This window comes from Trachypithecus francoisi, unplaced genomic scaffold (assembly GCF_009764315.1).
Source record: "Trachypithecus francoisi isolate TF-2019V2 unplaced genomic scaffold, Tfra_2.0 Lachesis_group20, whole genome shotgun sequence".
Taxonomy (NCBI): domain Eukaryota; kingdom Metazoa; phylum Chordata; class Mammalia; order Primates; family Cercopithecidae; genus Trachypithecus; species Trachypithecus francoisi.
Genome location: NW_022681466.1, coordinates 60,472,770 through 60,491,556, shown reverse-complemented (window position 1 = coordinate 60,491,556; position 18,787 = coordinate 60,472,770). Strand labels below are relative to the sequence as shown.

Genomic DNA, 18,787 nt, shown 5'->3' with positions numbered 1-18,787 from the left:
GTTAGGTAATTTCCCCGGGGAGTATGCCATTTTAAAAGTGATGGAAATTTTGCACTTGTGTTTATAGCAGCGTTATTCATAATAGACAAAAGGTGAAGGGAACCCAGGTGTTCACTGACAGAAAAATGGATAAACAAAATGTGATGTACAAATGCCACAAAATATTATTGCCTTAAAAGGAAAACAATTCTTAAAAGAGTATAATTAGATTGTGATACAAAGGAGAAATGCTTGAGGACATGGAGACCCCGTTTACCATAACGTGATTATTATGCATCCCTGTATCAAAATAGCTTATGTACCCCATAAGTATATGCACCCATGTACCCACAAAAATTAAAAGTAAAAAAGTTTTCAAAGAAAAAAATTTAAATAAAATAAAATTGAAGTTAAAAAAAAAAAGGGGGGGAAACAATTCTGACACATGCCACAACATGGATGAATCTTTAAAGTGTAATGCAGAGTAAAATAAGCCGGTGACATAAAGACAAATGTGGTATGATTCCTCTCATCCAAGGTAACCAGGGTAGTCAAATTCATTGAGACAGAAAGTAGAATGGTGTTTGCTAGGGAGTGGGAGGGAGAGGGGAACGGAGAGTTAGTGTTTCACAGGTACAGAGTTTCAGGTTTGGTTTTGTTTTTATTTGTTTGTTTGTTTGTTTGTTTTTGAGACAGAGTCTCACTCCGTCACCCAGGCTGGAGTGCAGTGGTGCCATCTCAGCTCACTGCAACCTCCGCCTCCCAGGTTCAAGCCAGTGATTCTCCTGGTTCAGCTTGCTGAGTAGCTGGGACTGCAGGCGCCCACCACCACACCCAGCTAATTTTTTTTCTTTTTTGTATTTTTGGTAGAGACGGGTTTCACTATGTTGGCCAGGCTGGTCTCGAACTTCTGATCTTGTGATCTGCCCGCCTCAGCCTCCCAAAGAGCTGGATTACAGGCGTGTGCCACCGCGCCCAGCCAGTTTCAGTTTCGCAAGAACAGTTCTGTGAATGGATGATGGTGATGGATGCACAACAGTGTACTTAAAGCCACGGAACTGTACACATTAAGATGACACACATTATACGTTATGTGTATTTTACCACAATTTAAATATATTAATTAATAAATTTGTTTAAAAAGTAATGGAGGCGGCCGGGAGCGGCGGCTCACGCCTGTAATCCCAGCACTTCGGGAGGCTGAGACGGGCGGATCACGAGGTCAGAAGATCGACACCATCCTGGCGAACACGGTGAAACCCCGTCTCTACTAAAAATGCAAAAAAATGGCTGGGCGCGGTGGCTCAAGCCTGTAATCCCAGCACTTTGGGAGGCCGAGACGGGTGGATCACGAGGTCAGGAGATCGAGACCATCCTGGCTAACGCGGTGAAACCCCGTCTCTACTAAAAAAAAAATACAAAAAAAAAACTAACCGGGCGAGGTGGCGGCGCCTGTAGTTCCAGCTACTCGGGAGGCTGAGGCAGGAGAATAGCGTGAACCCGGGAGGCGGAGCTTGCAGTGAGCTGAGATCTGGCCACTGCACTCCAGCCTGGGCGACAGAGCCAGACTCCGTCTCAAAAAAAAAAAAAAAAAGGCAAAAAAATCGGCCATGCGTGGCAGCGGGCGCCTGTAGTCCTAGCTATTCGGGGGGCTGGGGCAGGAGAATGTCATGTACCGGGAGGCGGAGCTTGCAGTGAGCTGAGATCTGGCCACTGCACTCCAGCCTGGGCGACAGAGTGAGACTCTGTCTCAAAAAAAAAAAAAAAAAGTAATAGAGGCAGCTGGGCACAGTGGTCAAGCCTGTAATCCTAGCACTTTGGGAGGCCGAGGTGGGCAGATCGCTTGAGGTCAGGAATTCAAGACCAGCCTGGCTAACATGGTGAAACCCTGTCTCTACTAAAAATACAAGAATTAGCTGGACATGGTGGCAGGTGCTTGCAGTCCCAGCTACTCGGGAAGCTGAGGCAGGAGAATCGCTGTAATCCAGGAGGCGGAGGTTGCAGTGAGCCGAGATCGTGCCATTGTACTCCAGCCTGGGGGACAAGAGTGGAAACTGCGTCTCAAAAAAAAAAAAAAAGTAATGGAGGCACTATTTGATGCAGGTCATCCTCACGTAGAAACCTAAGATTTATCCACTCCAGCAAACAGCCACTCAAAGTGAGCTTTGCTGCTCTGGCCACATGTCCCAAGCATGCTTGCACTGAGGTCCAGATCACTCGGGGTTGTTCAAATTGAACATATGATGTTAAAAATAATAGTTAACAAAACCAAATATTAAATATTATAGTGCATCCATGTTATAGAGCAAACTTTGTTGAGAAGTGAATGCCAAGGCATAATGTGATATATATAAATATAGTGGCCCTATCTTGGCTCACTGCAACCTCCACCTCCTGGGTTGAAGCAATTCTCCCGCCTCAGCCTCCCGAGTAGCTGGGATCACAGGCGTGTGCCACTATGCCTGGCTGAATTTTGTATTTTTAGTAGAGACAGGGTTTCACCATATTGCCCAGTGGTCTCGAACTCCTGACCTCAGGTGATCCGCCTGCCTCAGCCTTCCAAAGTGCTGGGGTTACAGATGTGAACCACTGCTCCGGGCCAATATGATATATTTTTATTTGCATCTTCAGTCACATAGTAATCCAACCCTGGCCTTCTCCCAAAACTTTAATTAAAATATTCTTTTCCAGCTGACTAACAGTGTATTTTAGACAGGTGTATGTTCTTTTTGCTCATTGATGTGTCCCTAGTGTCTAAAACACTGCCTAATGCATTGCAGGCCCTTAATAAATATGTTCAATTAATTCTTAGTTCATGTCCATTAACTACTTTCCTGTTGAATGGTTTTCTAGATTTGTTGTATGTTATTTGAATACAAATGTTGCATTATATGTAATATGTATAGTCTTCTTTCTTCATATGAATGCAAATGTGTTCATCTCATTTGTCTTTTAATTTACTTTTGTGAGGTTTTACATACTACAGTTCATTTTATTTTAGTTTTTTTATTTGATCAGATTTGTCAGCCATTTATTCTATAAATGATGACTAGAGGAGTCTTTCCTCTCCAAGAATTTTAAAAATGTTCACCTACATTTTTAGTCTTTAGTTTTTTGTTGTTGTTGTTGTTGTTTTTTAAGACAGGGTCTTACTCTGTCACCCAGGCTGGAGTACAGTGGTGAAATCATGGTTCCCTGCAGCCTCGACCTCTGGGGTTCAAGCAGTCCTTCCGCCTTAGCCTCCCAAGTAGCTGGAATTACAGTCACGCAACACCACACCCTGCTAATTTTTGTATTTTTATAGAGAGGGTGTCTCACTTTATTGCCCAGGCTGGTCTCAAACTCCTGGCCTCAAGCAATCATCCTACCTTGGCCTCCCAAAGTTCTGGGATTACAGGCATGAGCCACCAGGCCTGGCCCATTTTTAAGTTTTTTGAGTTTTCCTTTTTACATGGAAATGCCATCAATTTAAATATAGTTTAAGCTACTATATGTGGTACAGACTAATTTTCCAAGCGGGTAGCTATTGTTTCAATACCATCTATGAAATTGTCCATTCTTTCCTCAATTAATTAGAGATGTCATTTTACTATATATTAAATTATTTTATTAAATAGGGTCATTATTCTTTTCTGTTTATCTAATACTACACCAGCTCTTATTTACTTTTATATTTAGTAACATTTTTTGTGGTATTTCTCATTAAAAAGTAATATATCATCACTGTAAAGAAAAATGAGAGGGTGGGGTAGGAGTTACCATAAAAAACAAAGAAATAGAAACTTCTATAATTCATCTTTCAAAAACACTGCTAACTTGTTGGTATATGCTGTCCTTTAAGCCTTCTTTCTACACATCTATATTGTTGAAATATACAAAATATTTAGTGTTAGATAATGAGTCCTTCCTCTTCTTCGTTACTGGTTTTCTCCTTGCCAGCCTCACTGTATTCTTTGAGGTTAACTTTAAGATCTTTTGTTGAGTTTCATAAAGTTTTATTGTTGTTCTTCATTTGAATTTATTATATCCCTGCAGCCTCAACTTATAATTGACTATAATTGACTTATAAATTGACTTTAAGAAAATCAACCTATTTACATATTTATTAAACTCTACATAACACTGAAAAGTTAAAAGTAACCTAGATCTTTGTTAATTGATTGATAAATTAAGGTATATCAATGTGGCCTAATACCCAGTCATTTAAAATTACCTGGAAGGCTATTTAATGACATGGTGAAATGATTACAATATATTTCATGTAAAAAAAACAGGTTATAAAACAAAACCACCATATGAATCTAATACTATCAAAGCTAAACTTGACAATATAATGTGTTCAGATATACACAGTATACACCAAAATGTTAAAGACAGATTATGGTTTTCATTATCTTTTTTGTATTTTATAATTTCTCCGTATTTCTAAAAGTGTATATAATCACATAAATCTCACTTTACATAGGGAAAAAATGTGGTCATTGAAAACATTCCAAATAGCTGTGCCGCCAACTATATCACCATGTCTTAGAGGTCACACTAGTCTCATTAAATTGTCGACTCCATAGCTTGCCACGGGCTCATACTCCCGGACTCATACTTGCTTCCCCAGCTACCTTCAAATCATAGAGCAGGCCCTGGAAGCTGGAGCTGTGGTGCTGATTGAAAACCTAGAGGAGTCCATTGATCCTGTTCTGGGACCTCTGCTTGGGAGAGAAGTCATTAAAAAAGGACGGTAAGACTCAGCTGTGTCGCTGACCCTTTGTGGGGAGCTGGTTCTTGGCCCCGGTTAGAATCATGAAGAGGTCTGCTCTTCCTGGAATTTCCTCCTTCAGTTCATGTCGAGTAGCTCCCTGCAGCACATCCACCTTTCTTTCTTCCAGCAGAGGTCTATTTAGTGACCTTTGTCTCCTAGAGAAAGTTTCCTGGAAAAACTTTGCTTCCATCAGCCAACGTCCCAACTGACTTCATTCTAAATGGCCACAGTGCACAATTTTGGAGAAACTTGAGAAGGAAATTGGTCAAAAAGCAGACTGACTTTTAAGTATAAGCATCTTATACAAGCCAGTCGTCTGAATTCTGACAACTTGGTTCCTTGTCAATTTAATGAGTCTCTGCTAGTTTGAGTGCTGGCTCAGGATAAGAGCTTAGCAAGCATAAGGCAAAGCAGGGGGTGGTGTTGAGAGGAAAAGAGAGGAAAAAGACATACAATGGGTTCGTATGAGGGGCAGAGTAATTACCATGAAGGAGTGCTTGACTCAGGAACCTCACCCACTGCCGGTGCCACCGTTGCCTTTGCAGTCCTCAAGTTGTGCTCACTTGCTTAATCATTTTCACCCATAGATGTCATTCCCCTGTCAGCCACGAGGAAAAGTAAGCCCTATTGCTGGCCTATAAAGCACCTTTGTGGAAACCACAAGGTGGCTCACCTTCCTCCAGACACTTCACTGCCATCTGCTGGAAATTGTTCCTAATGTTGACACAACAGGCATGGCTCTCCCTAGAGTTACACAGTGCAGAACCAAACATGGCGGCCATGGGAAACCATGTGTCCCCCTCGGCTCCTGTTCCCCACATTAGTGCAAAAAAGAATCCCAGGGCTCATCCTAGACATACTCAGGAGGAATCCATCTGAATATGGCAATATTGTTTGAAAAAAAAATCTCAAATTCTGACCCCGACCAAATTTTGCAGGAAGGCACCTCACCTTCACGTGAGCATTTATGTTCCAGATTCATTAAAATTGGAGACAAAGAATGTGAATACAATCCCAAGTTCCGGCTCATCCTCCACACCAAGCTGGCTAATCCTCACTACCAGCCCGAGCTGCAGGCTCAGGCCACCCTGATCAACTTCACCGTGACCAGGGATGGCCTGGAGGACCAGTTGCTGGCTGCTGTGGTCAGCATGGAGAGGCCAGACCTGGAGCAGCTGAAGGTGAGGACAGGAGGGAGAAAACACTCTGCTACTAGAGCCTTCAGTGTACTCCACTCTGGGAGAGGTTGCGGAGGGGGGCTGTTTTTCCTGAGTTGAATCAGGTGGGTTCTGCTAGACCCTGGAAGAGTGCCGACCCCATGTAGCAACCTGGGAACACCATACTGGGAAAAGAAGGATGGGTGAGCTGAGGAACAGAAGCAAAAACAGTTTGAAGGACAGGCATGGTGGCTAATGCCTGTCATCCCAGCACTTTGGGAGGCCAAGGTGGATGGATCATGACGTCAGGAGTTCGAGACCAGCCTGGCCGACATGGTGAAACCCCATCTCTACTAAAAAAACAAAAACAAAAATTAGCTGGGCATGGTGGCACTAGCCTGTAGTCCCAGCTACTCAGGAAGCTGAGGCAGAAGAACCTCTTGAACCCTGGAGGCGGAGGTTGCAGTGAGCCAGGATCATGCCACTGCACTCCAGCCTGGCAACAGAGTGAGATTCCTTCTCAAAAAAAAGAAAATAAAAAAATGGCTTGGAGACTGGACAGTCCTATGACCAAGAGCAGAGCCTGGCATGAACATGAGTGCCACTGATCACACAGGTCCACGTGCCAGAACTAAGTGGAGTGAAATTCTACAAGGGTAACTGAAATAGGTCCAACTATTTTAGGGTCATGTCTTAGTCAGCTTGGGCTGCCATAACAAAAACCATAAATGGGGTGGCTTAAATAACAGATGTTTGTTCTCCTATAATTCTGGAAGTTGAAAGTCTGCGATCACGTTGGTTTCTGGTGAGGCCTCTTTTCCTGCCTTGGAGGCAGTGGCCTTCTCACTATGACCTCACATGACCTCTTCTTTGCACATAAAGAAATAGAGAAACCTTCCTGGTATCTCTTTTTATAAGGGCACTAATCCCATCAACCCATGGCTCTACCCTAATGACCTCATTTAACTTTAATTACCTCCTTAAAGGCCACATCTCCAATATAGTCACGTGGGGAGTTAAGGCTTCAGCATAGGACTTTTAGGACAACACAATTCAATCCATAGCAGATAACATGCTTTTTGTCGTCTCTTTAAATGTGGTTAGATTATATAATATGTGGGGTTGGGGGGTGGAATTCCAGTGCATGAGAGCTTGAGTTCAGGGCTCCCTGGGACTTCACTTCCTGCAATCATTTATTCATTGAACAGACACCTTGGGAGCACCAACCCTGTAACAGGCAGGATTTGAAGTATGGAGGATTCAGCAGTGAACAAAGAAAACCATGTCCCAGCCTTCGTGGAATCTACACTCTAGTGGAGGAACACAGAAAACAGCAATGTAAACAAATGAACAATGCCATTCAGATAGCAATAAGAATTTTTAAGAAAGTAAAACAGGGTAATACTGGAAAGCCAGAGGGCAAATTTGAACAGTGGTGGTCAGAAAAAGATTCTGTGAGGAGTTGGCATCTGAGCTAATTCCTAAATAATTGTAAAGCCTCTGGGCATAGAACATTCCCAGCACAGAGAACAGCAAATCCTGGTCTTAAGGCAGGATCAAGATATGTGGTTTTAAGAAACAGAAGAAAGGTCAGGGTGGCTGTGGCTGGAACCTCCAACAGGAAGGTTGTTCTTCCCACAGATCCAAAGGCTGTACAAGGGCAAAGACACTACAACTGCCTGAAGTTAGTGCTTTAGGATACGGAGCAGAAAGGGAGGGTGGGATGAGATCCGCTTGGATACCAGCACCCCACTCCAGCCTCGAGGAAGGTTTTACACAGTCTAAACTGGAAGACGGATTCTGCTGATTTTTTTTCAAAGTAAGCCATAGGAGAGTTGTTCTTTAAAGTAAATTGGTAATAGAGAGAACTCTCCAGAGAACTAAAACTGGACCCTAACCCTCCAGTCACAGAAATAAACTCCGTTTAGTGAACGCTGATAATGCAGTGTGTTGCCCATTGTGCATTAAGCATAGCACAGAAAGCCTACAACTGGGGACTGGGATTACAGAGGAGTAAAGAGGGTAAACTGGCTCAAGGTCATGTGTCCAGAATATTGTACTGTTGGGCACCAATTTTGACTCCTCTGCTTGTCTCCTGCTCATGGTCTGAAGCTCTTTGCCATTCTGCCTCCAGTTTACCATCTTTAAGGCAAGGGACTTTGGCCCTATTCAGGCATACCCTTAGAGCAGGATGCCCTGGGCATCTGCACCTAACTGTCTCTGGCTTGATATTTGCAGTCCAATCTCACAAAGCAGCAGAATGGATTCAAAATTACCCTGAAAACGTTGGAAGACAGTCTCCTCTCTCGCCTCTCCTCCGCCTCTGGGAACTTCCTGGGAGAAACAGCACTGGTGGAAAACCTAGAGATCACCAAGCAGACTGCTGCCGAAGTTGAGAAAAAGGTAAAACTCCTCTGGCTAGTCGGGGAAGGCAGCCTAGGCTGGAGTCCTCCTCCAATTTTCTCTCCTCTTAGATAATGAGTCTTACTTTTAGAAAAAAAAGAAGTCCAAGTCACACATGGCTTTTCTGTCTCAGCAAGGTTCTTCTAGAAAGTCTACCTAGGCAGGATTCCAGAAGTGACTACCCCATACATCTTGTATTATGTAGTTCCCACCTTCTGGAAAATACTTTGGATGTCTCAACTCCATCCACATTTGATGGACACTTAAGGCTTTGCAGGGCCTAGTATTCTGTGCAGGGAATATTCGCTCAAAATGGATACCTCAGATAGTGTGTGGAGTTGCCCTGAAGCTAAGGAATTGCATTGTTGTAAAAGCTGACTGGTTTGGGCATGATGGCAGCCTGACAAAACCCACCAGACCGCAGACTCTCACAAGTCTGATCCTAATGAGAAAACCTCAATGACTTCCTAGGAAACTCAGCTCTCAAAAACTGTATCATCCTGGGAAGCAATGACGCAGTGCCCTGTTGTGTGTAGCTGCCTTTATTTTACAATGTTTGGAAGGCCCTTGGTCCCCGCTGTGAGGACTAGAAGACGGGATGTGATGGGAAAGGGGCCCACCCCATGCTCTGTCCCAGCATACCACCAAACCTCCAACAAGGTCTTTTGCAGTCTCAGTCCTGCGCTTGGATCCGAAGAGCATTGGAGATATTGGCTCTGAGCAGGACAAGGAATATCTGTAACAGTGTCCAGGAACAATATACCTTTGAGGGAAGATGCTTATTGCCAGATTATTGGGATTTCTCCAAATATGAAAGACTTCATTCTAGGTAGAGACAAGGTAGGAAATATGAAAAGCCATGATGGGTAAGACAGATAAACCAGGTCATACCCACTCTGGGATGATGGACAGCTGAGGTTGGAGTGGTGAGATTGAAAGGAGGAAGAGTCAACCGAATGTTGGGTCAACAGCATTCGGCTTGGTGCTTGTTTACTTGCATTTCTTCCTCAGAGGGCCAGGGCCTAAAAGCCTAGGATTATGGCAAATTTCTTGCTGTATCTCCAACTTTCATCATGGATCTTAGAATACAGTGGCCTTCAGGTAAGTATTCATGAGGCGAATAAATGAGGAAGAGAAAGAAGACAAAAAGAAAAGAAACAACAAAAGGAAAAAGAAAGCTTCATACAACCCTTGACACACAGCAGGTACTCAAAAAGTGCTCATTGATTTTAAAGAAAAAGATTAAAAAAAAATAAGAGATGAAGAGCCAGAAAGAAGAGATCAGCATGCTGGATCCCATCCTCTGACCTACTCCCTCTATGTAAGTTGGGCCTGTCTCCCCATCTCTCTTATCCAGGGCAGTGGCAGATCTACCATAATTGCTTTACAAACTCTCATTCCCCCAACCAGAGACCAGCAGTCTGCTTGGTGATCTCTAGGTTTTCCACCAGCGCTGTTTCTCCCAGGAAGTTCCCAGAGGCAGAGGAGAGGCGAGAGAGAACGTGACCACCAGGTTCCACTACCAGTTATCTACGGCCTCTGTGTCTCTGGTTGGGGGAATGAGAGTTTGTAAAGCAATTATGGTTGATCTGCCACTGCCCTGAATAAGAGAGATGGGGAGACAGACCCAGCTTACATAGAGGGAGTAGGTCAGAGGATGGGATCCAGCATGCTGATCTCTTCTCCCCGCCTCTTCATCTCTTTTTTTTTTTTATCTTTTTCTTTAAAACCAATGAACACTTATTGAGTACCTGCTGTGTGCCAAGGGTTGTATAAAGCTTTCTTTTTCCTTTTGTTTTCCTTTTCTTTTTGTCTTCTTTCTCTTTCTCATTTATTCACCTCATGAATACTTACTTGAAGGCCACTGTATTCTAAGATCCATGGTGAAAGTTGGAGATACGCAAGAAATTTGCCATAATCCTAGGCTTTTAGGGCCTGGCCCTCTGAGGAAGAAATACAAGTAAACAGGCAGTTATGAAACAGGGCTGAGGGTTGAGGTCAAGAAAGCACAGGGATCAGTGAACACACAAAGGAGGAACACTCAACCCATGTTGGGTGAGAGGGAGGAGGGGCTTCCCTTGAGTGTAACTGGACCATAGAAGAGGTGGGAACTGGAAGTGGTCACTGGCAATGAGGCACGAAAGGTGGCCTGAGTTTCCATTGTATAGGGCTGTGTAAACCATGCTGGGAAAATTGGGCTATGTCCTGATGGGCATCACATATCATGAACCTCTTTCACATATTTTCCATCTCTGTTTCTTTCTGAGTGGCTTTTGTCACAATTTCCTGAGATTTCTCTTTTAGTTTGCTGATTTTCTTTTCAGCTCCAGTCTATTATTTAAACCGAACACTTTTTAAATTTAAATAACTATACTCTTATTTTTAGAAGTGCTAGCTAGTTCTTTTCCAGATATGCCTGTTCTTTTTCATAATGGCCATGTTTTATGCTTCCTTTTGTGTCCACTGCTCTAAAACATACATGGTTAATAGTGAGTTTTAGGTTGTTCAGTCAATGTTTCTGGGGAGTTGTTGGTTTTGTTTTTGTTTTAGAAAGGAGTCTCCTAATTGTTTCCTTTTGTAATGCGCCTGCAGTTTGTAATTGTTTATTATGAGAACATCTTCAGTAAGGATCATTGCCTTTTCCTGTGGTGCTCCCACAAATTATCAATAACTTTCCTCTATTTTGGAGCATAAGGGCAGAGCATATTGAGGTTTGCATTTAGAGGCATAGTCTACCAGAAATCCCTTTTCCTGATCCTGAAGTCTCATTTCTTATTTTTACCTGTCATAAGAAATTTTCTGGCCGGGTGCGGTGGCTCACGCCTGTAATGCCAGCACTTTGGGAGGCCGAGGTGGGTGGATCACCTGAGGTCAGGAGTTTGAGACCAGCCTGGCCAACAATGGTGAAACCCCATCTCTACTAAAAATACAAAAATTAGTCGGGCGTGGTGGCAGGCACCTGTAATCCCAGCTACTGGGCAGGTTGAGGCAGGAGAATCGCTTGAACCCAGGAGGCGGAGGTTGCAGTGAACCAAGATTGTGCCATTGGACTCCAGCTTGGGGGACAAGAGCGAGACTTTGTCTCAAACAAACAAAAAAAGTAATTTTCTAAAAATAGAATATTCCATTGAAAGATATCTTTGTGAAATTACACATGAACTATTTCATAAAAATTAAGAAAAAGAAGACTGTACTGGATTTCCACTGCTTGGTGTTCTAGTTCATTTTTGAGTCATACTTTTTTTTTCTCTTTTTTTTGTATTTCCATGAAATCTTTCTCATTAGAGATGGAGCGTGGCGGCTTTCATGGCTCACACTTCTTAGCTGGAAGAGCTGACACCTCACCCTCTGAAACCACTAGAAGTTTACCATCTCCTTTCTCATCCCAGTTCTAGGAAGGAATACCATAGTAGCTTTTCAACTTTCTACCCATCATCCCCATCCCTGTTCCCTGCATCCTCTAAGCAGACACATGTCTACTCACACAGAGGGGCCACGCTGGTTCTCAGGAAGCCCTGGTTGGTTGGAACAGTGTGTGGTTGTTTATTTTTCCAACAGGTCCAGGAAGCCAAGGTGACCGAAGTGAAAATCAACGAGGCCCGAGAGCACTACCGGCCAGCAGCTGCCAGGGCCTCACTGCTCTACTTCATCATGAACGACCTCAGCAAGATCCATCCAATGTACCAGTTTTCTCTCAAGGTGAGTTACACCTGGAGTTTCTTGCCTGATTATAATAAAGCAGTGTCATATTGCCAATGCAGCTCTCTGTGAGAGCTTATCCATGTCAAATCATTAGCTATGGCAGGTCTGTAAGATCAAAGCCAGGAGAGCAGCTATGTTACCTTCAGACATCTCTTACCATCCTCATCTCTTTAATTGGGTCTTACATGACTCATGGGTAATTTTGACTAGAACAGAACAGGACATCACAGCAAGTCTTGGCTCATTCTTTCAGTAGGCACACATGATATGGTGGGTACTATGCTTACTGAATGTGTGGAAGATGATACCGAAGAAATATGAGAAGTGATCCCTGTCCCCAAAGAGCTGAAAATATAATAGACAATCAAATGTGTCACTTGTATTGATTAAAGTCCAAAGCAGGCAATAATAATACACCAACTTTAAATTAGTTTTCTTATGACCCTAATATCCCCAAAGCTCCTACCTTATGATTGTTGAAATATTCCTAAAACCAAAGATGTTAGCAAATTGTAAGAGCTGACTAAACTTATCTTACTCATGAAAAAATAAAGACCTATAAATTTTTAGTGCATCTCTGAAAGTACATCTTTCTCCTCTAGGGCATTCACCAAAAGACCACAATTGAAGAGGCATTAGGAGGTAGTGAAGCATTTCTAAACTTCTTTGGTTTGACCCAAGAAAGAGGACATGTATACATATATACACAGAGAAGGAGGAGAGACCATAAATATATAGACGCATGGAGATTTCACATACACGCAGTCACACAGAGAGAGAGAGAGAGAGAGAGAGAAAGCACACCCTTCAGATCCGTGAAGCTAGAGAGAGAGAGAGAGAGAGAGAGAAAGCACACCCTTCAGATCCGTGAAGCTAGAGAGAGAGAGAGGAGAGAGAGAGAGAGAGAGGAAAGCACACCCTTCAGATCCGTGAAGCTAGAGAGAGAGAGAGAGAGAGAAAGCACACCCTTCAGATCCGTGAAGCTAAACCACCATATGGAGACCAAGATGGCGGGGATGGTGATGAGCAGATGAGAAATCAGAGGGCCTCCAGTTCCTGGGGTTCATTTGGTTGAAGATGGCATTTAATCATTTCCCAATCTTTTTCTTTTAACTCAGAGTCTCTGCAGATTGGATGAACTGTGTTTATAATATTTTATGTTTTTAAAAGAAACCCAATACTTGGCCTCATATTTCATTTAAGGCAACATAGGAAAGAATTATAAAATCTTTTAAAACAGCATAAAAGTTGGCATGATAAGCCTAATAACCGTAGGATCACCTCCCTAGTTCCAAGAGTAGTTGAAATTGACTATAGGTATCCATCAGAAGCCTACCACAGTGACTCTTTCTGAAAACAAGAAATTAGATGAGGCCCATGACAATCTGTGTTCAAAACCATGTTGTAAGATGTTTGGCAGCAACAGTGTCCTGATATAGGAAGTTCTGAAGCTCCATTTTTAAAGTTGGGGAGTTGGAGTTTGGGTCACCATACCGATATTAAGAATTGCAAAAACAGCTGTTCATTGATCAACCTGATCATTAAAAGCAGGTTTAACTGCTTTATGATAAGTAGTTGAAGTAAAGGTGTTCAAAACTATTGAAACCACAATGCATTTAGAAGCCTTCTCTGATTTGAAGAAATATGGACCACTGTAGTTTCCATGGTCTTAGCTTTTGTCTGGGGTTGAATTTTGCAGTTCCCCTTCCTGGCAAAGAAAGAAGAGGCGCTCTCAGAATATGGAAACCCCAGATAGGCCAACATGGCAGGAAACGTTCATCCCAGCTTTCAAAAGTCTTTTGAGCAGGAATATATTAAAGTGTGTGTGTGTGTGTGTGTGTGGTGTGTGTGTGTGTGTGTGTGTTTACACATGCAAAAACTCTTCAAGAGCCAGGTTTTGAACTTGAAAGTTTATAACATGGTTAAGATGGAACTTAAGTGGCAGTAAAGTAATTTTTCTTCAGGATTTAGCCAAAGGCAAGGCAAAGGTTAAAAAGACACATTCACAGGGTGCCTCAGAGTGAAAGACACCTCACTGGGGTCTCCTGCAGATTGATGGGAGGCCCAGCTCTCTGTATTGTGTGCATTCTGCAGAGAGACATGGCTGGGGGAATAACACTTCTCAAAATAGAAGAAGCTTGCATCAGATAGGCGGAGGCGAAAATAACACAGCATTGGTCTCAAATCGGAAGCCCAACAGCCTGTTGTCCTGTTTTCTTTGGTCCTTGGAGGACTTTTCAAGTACTTTAATTGGTTGCCAGCATTTAAAAATGAGGAGAAGTTATGTAAGTTCCAAATTATGGCTTCTCGTGAAGGTTTGGAAGATTGACAACGCTGAGCTCACATCCCACGTGGCGTGATTTTGCTGGAGCCAAGGGATGCTGTCCCCCCTAGACTGGCATGTGCCTCCAGTGTTGCCACAGTCCTTGTGCCTCCCTGTTTGGTATTAGACACCTGGCCCCTGAAGGCATTGAGTTTGATACCCTCGGTCTAGAGCGTTGCTCATACTTTGCCTAAGTTCTTCTAGGCATTGGCAGGACACAGTCATCCATCCAACAAATATTTTTTTTAGTGCTCACTATATGTGAAGAGATGGGCTAGATTTGGGGAAATGGAATAAAGTGAGTAAGGCCCGGGTCCCACTATATGTGCTGATAACCTGGTAAAAAGATGAAAAATACCAAAGATACAAGACAATGGATAAAGGCCCTGCAAAAAATTACAAAAGCTGATGAATATATATGAAGGTAGTTTGAGTCAATGATAAGACCTCATCGGCAAGAGAAAGGACCTTCTGGAGAATGCTGTGGAAGTGGGATCAGGCCCAGCACCAGAGCTGTTCCCACACCAGAAGTAAGAAGAAGAAGCTTTTTGGGTTTTGTTTCTTGTTTTAGGACAGAAAAGAAAAAGAGAGCCAAAGTTAGTTTAATGTAAGGAAAATGCTAAATGTATCTAAGTTTTAAATTTTTTTTTACATCTTTTCCTGAATTGTGAATCACTTTGTTTAAACTTAAATACCTAGAGCTTCTTTACTGATTACTGCTATTTTGATAAAGAGAGAGCTTTAGGGAAAAGCCATAGTAGCTGCCAGGAGAAAGCTCTCCACTCTGTCTCTATGAAACTGTTCTGGAATCTTCCCAAATTGCCCTCTGTGGTGCTGGGGGTACATTATCAGCCTCTAATGAGCTATTCTTCCTATCTAAAATCTATCAAGCGAAGGTAACCATCACAATGGATTGGATTGAACATGGGCAGAAGATTTTGCAAAGATCATTAAAACTAAATAAAGAAGAAAGGCTGCAAAGGCTTTGTTAACAAGAAACACCCTGGAACCATGGAATGGAGAGAGAAATTCACATTTTCCTAGTTTGCAAATGAAGAGATATTGAGACTCAAATCTTATCTGGTTTCCATTAATGTTCAAATACTTGGTGGTGTTAGAAAGACTTAAGTTTTTTTTTTCTTACTGAAGCCACAAAAGGAAAATAGAGAAAAGGCTGGAAATTTGCATAACCCCAAATTGAAAAGTTCCAATTATATCTTGGCTTGTATTTTCTTTTGTTCTGTTTTTGTTGTTGTTATTTTGTTTTGTTTTATTTCTTAGGTTATTTTGAGATAGGGTCTCACTCTGTTGCCCAGGCTGGAGTGCAGTGGCATCACCTGGGCTTGCTGCAAACTCCGCTTCCCAGGTTCAAGCGATTCTCCCACCTCAGCCTCCCGAGTAGCTGGAATTACAGGCATGCACCACCACACCTGCTAATTTTTGTACTTTCAGTAGAAACAGCGTTTCACCACGTTGGCCAGGCTGGTCTCAAACTTCTGACCTCAGGTGATCCGCCCACCTTGGCCTCCCAAAGCACTGTGATTACAGGCATGAGCCACCATGCCTGGCCTTGGGAAAAAATTTCTATGGGCTGGAAAACTATCACATTCTTCTCAGGTAAGACCACCAATATATAGTAAGAGGGCTGTGTACCTTACCAGTTTCCTGCCTTCTGTCCCCAGGCCTTCAGTATCGTCTTCCAGAAGGCTGTGGAGAGGGCTGCTCCTGACGAGAGCCTCAGGGAGCGGGTGGCCAGCCTAATAGACAGCATAACCTTCTCTGTGTACCAGTACACCACTCGTGGGCTCTTCGAGTGTGATAAGCTGACCTACCTTGCCCAGCTAACCTTTCAGGTAAAAATGGATTGAAGAAGTTTCCAGAAAACAGGTTATTTTTAGTGCCCAGACAGCAGGTGTTAAGAAACTTTCTTCTTTGAACATCACTTCCCACAGCATGTCCAGACTGTCTTTGGATAGAGGCATCACACAAAAAGGTCCAATATGGTGTATGCATCTGCCCCCACCATTTCCCACTTGTGGCAGACATACTTAATCCATCATTGTACTTTTTCTTGCTGATCCGGGATGATCTAAGATCTTCCTCAGCACAGCCCTCCAGCAGCCACTACCAATCAATCAAAACGGGCGCTGAAGATGAAACTAGATGAAACCATACCAATAACTAGATGCTTTTGGAATGCTGTAAGAAATTTGGTAGAGTATCCATCATTGTTTATTTACCTTTAGATTGCAAGTTTACTGATGCAGCCATCCCCTGCAATAAGAAATTGCACAGGTCTTTCCACAACTGTAGCAGCCTTGGCCTTAGAAAGTTTCCAGTAACTTTCTGTAAAGTTCTCAGGGGTTTGGGAAGCAGGGATTTCCGACGTTGCTGCATCTTTCAGAAGAAACCTTTGTTTTCTAGTTCTTCTCAACATCAAAAAACCATGAAAATTTACTTTGTTCTTTTTTTTTTTTTTTTTGAGATGGAGTCTCATTCTGTCGTCTAGGCTGGAATGCAGTGGTGTGATCCTGGCTCACTGTAACTAACCTCCACCTCCCCAGTTCAAGTGATTCTCCTGCCTCAGGCTCCCAAGTAGCTGGGATTACAGGTGTGCACCACCATGCCCAGCTAATTATTATTATTATTATTTTTGTATTTTAAGTAGAGACGGGGTTTCACCATGTTGGCCAGGCTCGTCTCGAACTCCTGACCTCAGGTGATCCACCCGCCTTGGCCTCCCGAAGTGCTGGGATTACAGGTGTGAGCCATTGCATCCAGCCTCATTTACTTCCTTTTACATGTCCCTCTAATCGTTTAGAATTTGAATTTTTTCCAACACGTAGCACAGACTAATGATCTCAAAGGCCCTTTCCAATTCCAAAAGTCAGATATCCCATCATCACTTGTGTGCTGACTCTGTTTGCACCTTTCAGGGCCTGCCTGAGTTAATGGGTGAGTGTTGCTGTGCCTCATCCCTCACCCCCTGTATTCCCCACTCCAGCCCAGCTGACAGCTTGGCCTTTGCAAAAAAAAAAAAAAATGTGGGCCCCACCTCTCAGTGTGAACCACGAGCTCAAACCAAGCCAAATCCTTTTCTCTCCCCTGTACACAGCTCACTAATTCCCATTTCAAGCCTCTGCTTTTTCCATTTCCTACTCCATGGAACGTCTCCTCTTCTGTGAAAATACCCCATCTCTTAGCTTCTCCAAGACCCAATCCAAAACTACTTATGGGAAAGACACATGCACACGTATGTTTATTGCAGCACTATTTACAATAGCAAAGGCTTGGAACCAACCCAAATGCCCATCAATGATAGACTGGATAAAGAAAAGGTGGCACATATACACCATGGAATACTATGCAGCCATGGAAAAGAATGAGTTCATGTCCTTTGCAGGGACATGGATGAAGCTGGAAACCATCATTCTCAGCAAACTAACACAGGAACAGAAAACCAAACACCGCATGTTCTCATTCATAAGTGGGAGTTGAACAATGAGAACACACGGACACAGGGAGGGGGATATCACACACCAGGACCTGTTGGGGGGCGGGAGAGAGGGCATTAGGACAAATACCTACTGCACGCTGGGCTTAAAACCTAGATGACGGGTTGACAGGTGCAGCAAACCACCATGGCACATGTATATCTATGTAACAAACCTGCACATTCTGCACATGTATCCCAGAACTTAAAGTAAAAGAAAATAAACTACTTATAGAAAGTGTAGTCAAATTAGTTTCTTCCTGCCCTTCACTTGCTGGTAACTCTTCTCTTCTGTAACTCCTTTAGCATTATGGATTCCTATCCGCATTTCTAGCTGCCATATATTCATACGTCACTTTGACATTCTCCTCAGATCATGTCATTTGTATGAGTCATCTGCTCAATTAGATTGCAGAAACATACTCCATGGCATTTATGATTGATATGTAATAAATGCTTATTAACCAAGATATAGTCACTCACCGCGTGCAGTTAAGTCACTCCGATGTTTGGGGTGAAAATAGATAGACACGGAAGTAATGTGTGTGAATATGTACTTCCTTCCGCTCTACCCTCACTAAACAACCAAAATTGATGGGCAAACTCTAGTATTAGAGGCAGTAATAATTATACTGAGTAACAACCCCTAAGATTTCTAGGACTCTGGCTACAAGCGAAAGAAATGCAGTGTCATTTTTCCACGTTGCAGATTCTCCTCATGAACCAAGAAGTCAATGCAGCGGAGTTGGATTTCCTGCTTCGATCTCCAGTGCAGACAGGCACTGCCAGCCCCGTGGAGTTCCTCTCACATCAGGCGTGGGGAGCTGTCAAGGTGAGTATTGACCCCTAGAAAAAAGCCAAGCTGTCATCTCTCAGAGTTTACCTCTGACACTGGTCCCCATGAAGTCAGCGGAGCTCTCTTTTGGAGTTCAAGCACAGAGCTGTGTTAAACATGGGCACATCCCGTTCCTCGC

The 18,787-nt window shown here is 43.1% G+C and overlaps 1 protein-coding gene across 1 annotated transcript in view; it reads left to right on the top strand.

The window, feature by feature from the left end:
* The window catches only part of DNAH9 (dynein axonemal heavy chain 9), a 386,382-nt gene that overhangs the window by 291,446 nt on the left and 76,149 nt on the right, over positions 1-18,787 (top strand). The window contains exons 54-59 of the mRNA XM_033184520.1: positions 4,592-4,714; positions 5,712-5,916; positions 8,131-8,295; positions 11,854-11,994; positions 16,003-16,173; positions 18,523-18,645. Coding sequence (XP_033040411.1) covers positions 4,592-4,714; positions 5,712-5,916; positions 8,131-8,295; positions 11,854-11,994; positions 16,003-16,173; positions 18,523-18,645 — 928 coding nt within the window. The remainder of the gene's footprint in view (positions 1-4,591; positions 4,715-5,711; positions 5,917-8,130; positions 8,296-11,853; positions 11,995-16,002; positions 16,174-18,522; positions 18,646-18,787) is intronic.